General features: G+C 64.4%; 2 protein-coding genes across 10 annotated transcripts in view; one reads left to right on the forward strand and one right to left on the reverse strand.

Moving 5' to 3' along the window:
• Nucleotides 1–819, forward strand: part of CDK10 (cyclin dependent kinase 10) — a 26,089-nt gene extending 25,270 nt beyond the window's left edge. For all 6 annotated transcript variants that reach the window (XM_045440081.1, XM_045440083.1, XM_045440080.1 and 3 more), the window contains one exon: nucleotides 157–819. In XM_045440081.1, the coding sequence (XP_045296037.1) occupies nucleotides 157–254 (98 nt within the window). In that variant the 3' untranslated portion in view covers nucleotides 255–819. The remainder of the gene's footprint in view (nucleotides 1–156) is intronic.
• On the reverse strand, nucleotides 797–4,975 carry SPATA2L (spermatogenesis associated 2 like). Of its 4 annotated transcripts, none has more exons than XM_045440074.1 (3): nucleotides 4,893–4,975; nucleotides 4,359–4,662; nucleotides 797–2,831 (listed from the first exon to the last, which is right to left on the reverse strand). In XM_045440074.1, the coding sequence occupies exons 1-3, from the start codon at nucleotides 4,946–4,948 to the stop codon at nucleotides 1,887–1,889; spliced, it is 1,305 nt and encodes a 434-aa protein (XP_045296030.1). In that variant the 5' UTR covers nucleotides 4,949–4,975; the 3' UTR covers nucleotides 797–1,886. The 4 variants fall into 4 exon arrangements, with proteins under 4 accessions (XP_045296030.1, XP_045296031.1, XP_045296034.1 ...); XM_045440075.1 differs by having other exon boundaries at nucleotides 4,907–4,971; XM_045440078.1 differs by having other exon boundaries at nucleotides 4,856–4,897.
• Between the last annotated feature and the right edge of the window lie 1,603 nt (nucleotides 4,976–6,578).

Genomic DNA, 6,578 nt, shown 5'->3' on the forward strand with positions numbered 1-6,578 from the left:
TGGGTGCTTGTTGGCCACACAAACTGTTCTCTGATGGGAGCAGAGGAAGACGCAACCCCAGGGCCCATCACAGATGCAGAGCGGGGTTCTCAGACCCGGAGCACACTCTTCCCCCATCCCCCACCCACCCGGTGCTGAACGGCTCTCTCCCCACAGCCTGCGAGCCGGAGCTCATGCCCACCTTCCCCCACCACCGCAACAAGCGGGCTGTTCCGGCCACGTGTGAGGCCCAGAGCAAGCGCTGCAAGCCGTGACCGTGACTGGCGGGAGGCCTCTGCAGTCCGAGCTGACGACGCTGCTAGGATCCGGCTCGCCCTTTGACACTGACCAGCTGCTCCAACTGACTGCACTCCCTTCTCCAGAAGAGCAGGGTGGGTGCGCCCGAGAAGGGCCTGACGCTCAGTCTGGGCACCCGTGGCCACGCCCACAGCCGGCCCTCTACAGCTGTGCAGAAGCTCAGGCCCTCGCTTCCCAACAGCAAAGGGCCGCTGGGCCCACCTCAGTGGGTGTTGCTAGAGTGGGATGGGCAGGCCCCCCACATGGTTGCCTGCATCCCATCCTGGGCCCCAGGGTCTGTCTGAGGCTCTGGTAAGCCTCCCCCACCCCCCGCCCCGCCCCAGCGGCAGGGCTGGTGACACTCAGATGGGAAGGAGGGGTCGGGTATGGGTCACATCCCGCTTGATGGACTGGGGTCTGGGCCCTGTCCCTGCCCCCACACTGAGGCCCAGACGGGAAGGGGCACGAGTGGGTGCTGACAGAAGCTCAGAGAGATGAAAGTTTTTCTAACAGACGTGAACAGGTTCAATGTCCTTTAATGAACTTTGGGTTCTGACTCATGACGTGAAGGTGGTTCTGAGTGCTGGGAAGGAGAGGTGGGACAGACAGACGGGCAGAGAGCCCAGTGAGGAGGGGCCAGCACAGAAACAGGCACCTGTCCCCTCCAGTCCTGTGGGTTAGCATGTTCTGGGACCCCCTTCCCCCCCAGGAAAAGGGGTTCCGCCTGCCTGCGCCCTGAGAGTCTGTCTGAGCAGGTGGCTACTCAAGAGCCTGGACCCCATCTTTACCACTGGGCCCAGGGTGAATGATCAGGTGGGAAGCCCGTGCAGCAGAGAGCCCCAGCAAGGTGGCTTGTGGGGTGCCGATTGCTCAGAAGCCCCATGTTCCACCTGGAGGCGAGTGACACAGCCTGTCCAGGCCCCACTCACTGCCTGCCTCCGGGCTCTCTGGACTCCTCGGGAGCCTGCACACTCTGCTGTGAGATCGGATTGTTTCTCTTCCACGTGTGGGCCCAACTTCCCAGCCCAGCGATGACCAGGGCACGTGGGTTCGGCTCGTTCCAGCGGCAAGAGGCTAGGTCAGCCACGTACCTGGCAGAGCCCCCGGGCTGGTCACGGTGGTGCTCAGTGGCCCACGGTGTCACCTGCGGGCCTCCAAGGACACCCCTGTGAGGAGAATCTCCCTTGGACGCTCAGAGCGAGGCAACATGTCCTACACCACAACTTACAGGGATAGGTCAAGAGCTACAGGCTGGGTGCTGGGCCCCTCCAGTGGGTTGGGGGAGGGGTGAAGGAGGAGGGAGAGGGGCCCTTCGTGGGAGTAGGCATGGTGGCGAGACGCGGACACAAGCTAGACTCCACCCAGCACGTGGGGACACAGTCTGGAACACTGGGAGCAGGGGGTGGGGAGCCGGCCAGCCCCAGGCAAGAGCTTTCCATGGAAGGCAGGAGCCCATCTCCTGCTTTGTGAGGCCTGGATTCCCCCACCCTGCTGTGCCCAGGAGTCCCCGGGGGGCAGGGTGGCCAGGGCTCAGGCCTGAGGAGTGATGAGGCCCAGAGCAGCACCACGGAAACTCTCTGGAAAGCACTTGGCCCAGGGCCTGGCTGGGCCTAAGGTCGGGCCCCGGGCCCATCGTAGAGGAGGGTGTCCACCTGTGCACGCTGCAGCCAGAGGCGCTGCTGGGTGTCACCGAGCAGCACACGAAGTGCGTGACCTAGGCGGCAGGCGGGCAGGGTGGCACAGTGCGGGGCGTGCAGCTGGCGGCACGTGTCACAGCAGAGGGTGGGCAGGGCACCGGGAGCCAGGCAGCCGTGTGCTTGGTAGCCGGGGGGTGGGGGGCTGGGCCCGTACCCACGCTGGGGGCTGGCCCGCCCCGACCTCCCTGGGTCTCCGGGCCTGCTTAGCAGCTCTTGGCGCAGCGACAGGAAGGAGAAGGCGTCGGGCTCTGGCTCCGGCTCCTCCTTCAAGGCCCCGTACGGCGGGCTGCCGGCCTGCGGCAGCACCTCAGCCTCCCCTAGTGGCTCCCAGGCCCCTCCCCTGGCCCCCCACAGTTTGGCGCTCTGTCCCCAGAGTGGAGGCCGGCAGGCCAGCTCTGGGGGAGGGGAGTCGGGGCCCGGCGAGGGCCCCCCATACAGGCTGGCCTCCTCCGAGCCCTCGTCCTCCTGCAGGTCCCGGTATAGGTCCAGCTGCGTCTGGAACACGGTTGGGGAGCCCCGGGGGGGCAGAGGTGGCGGCTCCTCTTCCCGGGCCAGCCGCTGCTGCAGCCAGGCCACGCAGGAGGCCACGTCCGCGCTGGCCCGCCGGGCCTGCAGCAGCTCCTCTGCTGGCAGCACGCTGGTCCCCAGCTGGGCCAGCACCTCGCCCAGGATCTCACACTCCAGCCGCAGGGCAAAGCAGCCCAGGGCCACCTGCACCAGCTGGCAGGCGGGTGGCAGGGCAGCCATCGTCAGGCGGTGGTTGTCCCTGGGCACGTAACCCATCTTCTGGAAGCTCTGGATGAGGAGGTCCTCCGAGAGGGCACCTTTCAGCACGTGCACGTAGCCCCCGGAGAAGGTCTGCGGAGGAGGGTCCCGGTCACCAGCAGCCCACACTCACCTCCACTCTGGCCTTGGCCGGCTCCAGGGGCCACCAGCCTCACCCCAGAACCGGGGCAGTTTCCGGCTGTGCTGACACGCCCATGGGAGGAGCTTCTCGGCAACGCGTGCTAGGGCCCACCTCCCGAGACCCGAGACCCGCTTTAGTTGCTGGGGCCGGCGAGGGAAATAAATGTCACTTCCCTCGGGGTCTCCTCCACCTCCTGTCACCTCCGGGGCTTTGCTGAGATCTGGTCCTGCACAAATAGGGGTGCTTATCTGCCCTTCTGATCAGGTGGCCTCCCCAACACGTTCCTGAACTCGCCTTTGCACTTGTCTTGGAGAGCCTTTCCCATGGAGACCGAGGCTTAGCCACGCGTTTTATCCAGCTGTGCCTGCCACCACGTGGGTGCACCACCTGTACCGTGTGGAGGCTCCACTGTGCAGCTGGGCGGAGAGCCCGGGAACGCCAGACAGGAAAGTGCCTCCCGGGTCGCATTTTTTGAGGATGACGGTCATGTGGGTCTCCCGGTCCTAAAATTCTATCACTCTGGGATCCTGTCAGCGTTCCTCTGCTTCTAGCTGAGGATGACACGTCCCGCAGACTGAGCACTACCGCGTGCAAGCATCGTACTCAGGGCTCACAACAGACCTGGGACTGGCTTATTCTTGTGTCCGCTTGACAGACAAAGAAACGGGCTCAGGGAGCTTAGGTAACCTGCAGTAAGCCACACGGCCAAGAGGAAGTAGGACCAGACTGCAGCCAGGTCTGACCGACACTGAAGTAAGGGTGCCTCCCGCCCCGTTATCCGAATGGAAAAGCCCTTGAACTTCTGACCAGCAGGTGTCCCCATGAAGCAACAAAGCTCTAGAGCTCACCCTTTGAGAGAGGGGGGAGGGGCGGGGGAGACAGAAAAGCGGCCGCTGCCATGGCAACCGGCGGAGGTGGACTCGCCCACGTGCCCAATGACATCAGCACCTTCCTACTCTTCCAAATTAGCTTTGAGGGCCAAATGCCTGCCCCCTCAGCAGGCTGGCAGCTCACCTACAGGGGTCAGGCCAGCCCTGGACACAGCCTCCGTACCTGAACGAGTGGTGGACTCAGTCCAGACCCCCAGGGTGTGCAGGGTCCCCAGCTCGTGCCTACTTCATAGGGGATACACCCGCCCAACACTCCTCTATAAATGGGATCATGGAGGGATTAGAGTGATCATGGAACCTCAAGTTCCTCTCGTGCACCTGTCCTAGGATTTGTGCTACAGGAGCCGCAGGGCCACTTTGGGGAGAGCAGTGATTCCAGTTTTGAGGAGCAAGGATTCCGCCCCGCCCAACGCAGAAGGCAGGCACCCAGGGTGGGTGGCCTCCACCCACACCATGTTTTCAGCCCTGCGAGTGTCCAGGGGGACCTTGGCCAAGAGCTGCCCGCATGGCTTCCAGGATCCCCCAGGGAACTCTGACCTCGGCACAGAGCATCCTGGGTAGGGGAGCCCTCTCGGCCCAGGGCCCTACCTTGATGGTGGTGAACTCCTTCCTCCAGGGTAGCAGGTACAGGTGCACGGCGGCCAACTCCAGCAGCTCGAAGGCGCGGGCCAGGCCGCGCAGCGCGGGGGCCAGGTCGGCGCGGCCCCACAGGCCGTCGGTGAGAAGCGCCAGCGCGTCGTCCTGCAGCGCCCCGTGCAGGTCGAAGTCTTCAACCAGGATCTGCCACAGCACCGCGCGCAGCGATGGGTCCCCGCACACGCCCGCGCGGCCGCGCCGCAGCTCACGCTCCAGGCACAGGCGGTAGTCCTCGGACAGCGAGCTGCTGCCCATTCTGGCGGGCGGGGGTCGCGTGTCAGGAACCAGAGACCTCTCCCCGCCAGTTGTGCGCCCCCCAGAGCCTCCACCCAGCATCCACATGGTCCCCCCGCAGCCCGGCGACCTCGTCAGCTGAGCGGACCCCAGGGCCTACAGCACCCCGCCAGCTGCGTCCCCGCTCCCGAACAGAGAGACCCCGCCTCGCCCACCAGGGAGTGCCGCGGACCCCGCGAGCGACCGCACTACCTGCGGGTCCCCACCTCTCGGCTCGGAGCTCTTCCGCCGCCTGCGGCTCCGCCCATCGTCCTCGGCCATGACGCTCGGGGCGGGGCCCGCTCGGGGCACAGCCCCCTCTGCTAACACGGGCGGGGCCGAGCCGGGGGGCGGGGCCTTGTGCCGCCCTGCTGAGCACCTGCACCGCGCACCTGTACGGCCAGCTGCCCCCTCGTCTCCCGTCTACCCACGGCGCCGCCGGGGCCGTTGGTGGCCGACCCTGGGCCGGGGCTCGGGCGGGCACACGAGGAACGGTGCGTCCCAGCAGCCGCTCCCTCTGAGCCAGGCGCTTGGAGCGCCGGCGCCCCTCGAGCGGCCCAGCTCCGGCCCAGCGCTCAACCAGCGCACAAGGAGGTGAGCTTCGCCGTGGTTAGAACAGCAGCCTCGGGTGGGCGGGGCGGCCTCAGTTTCTCCGCGGGCTCACCTTCCTGGTGTGTGAGCGCATCATCTGGGGGTCCCTGAGGCGGCGTGAAGGTCCCTTCCTGACTAGGCCGGCGTCGTTTCCAGGCCCCTGAGCCGAGGCCGGCGAAGCTCAGGTCTGATCCCGGCCACAACTCCCTGGGGACATTTTTTTCTTGCTCTGCTTTGGGCTCCGCTCAGCGCTGAGGCCACTTGGGTGGACGAGGGATGGAAGAGATTTGGTCCTTGGGAGTCCCAGCTCAGCGCAGGGAAGGTCTTCGGTAGACCTCCCTCCCTGGGCACCCTGCAGCTGGGTTTCTGGGCCCCTCGCCTCTCCAGGACACTTTTTTGTTGGCCCCGCCTGGGAAAACGTCTCTGAGTTTTCCCTCGGCAGTGCTCTGCAATATTGTTTTTAGATTCTTCAAATGGGACTTCTGGAAAAAACACGGTAATGAAGCAAGGGATCGATCTCCTTGAACCATTTTGCCGGCCGCCACCCAACGTGGAGGTATTTCACTTACTGCGTCCTGAGCCCAACCGTAGGGCCACGCCATGCCTGAGGGCACAGGTAGCTTCTGGTCACCTTCTCCTGCTTGTGTGCAGAAGGGTTGATCTTAACCACTCTCTTCAGATCACCGCTGAGTTCATAGTGGTCTTCGGATGCAAGGCCCCCACGTTGCGTTCATCCAGGGCCACAGCCCCATCCCTAAAAGACGACCAGACCAGCGAGTGTGGTGAACGGGCGTCCTCGGTGCACCCTTGCACAGCCTGCAGGGCAGGACCTCCAGCTCCAAGTAGATGGTGTCCTGCCCTCTGCTTCTCCGAGTCTGCAGTCGGTGCTGTTTGGGATTCGTCTCTGTTGCCGTGTGCGGCTCCAGGCACTTGCTCTGTGCTGCTCCAGGGCATGTGGCTCTTCTCCATGTGACACTAGAATCAGGGTGGGTCTTTGCAGCTGCTTCCACACAGACTGGAAGTGACATTGTGTGGTTTCCCAGGTTGAGTCCTTAAAATACCTCGTTGTCTCGGAGCGTTCGCTCTTGGAATCCAGCCATCCGTGGGGTAGCGGGCGGCCACGTGGAGAGACCTCTCATGGGGCTGAATGTCTCCCCGTGTTCATGTCCACCTATAACCTGGGCATGTGAGCATATTTGGAAACAGGGTCTTTGCACGTGTCATCAAGTTAGGATGAAGTCATGCTGGCTTAGGATGGACCCTAGACCCACAACTGGCCTCTGGGGTGGTTGGGCCCAAACCACCTGC

This window comes from Leopardus geoffroyi, chromosome E2, assembly GCF_018350155.1.
Source record: "Leopardus geoffroyi isolate Oge1 chromosome E2, O.geoffroyi_Oge1_pat1.0, whole genome shotgun sequence".
In the NCBI taxonomy this organism is placed as follows: Eukaryota; Metazoa; Chordata; class Mammalia; order Carnivora; family Felidae; genus Leopardus; species Leopardus geoffroyi.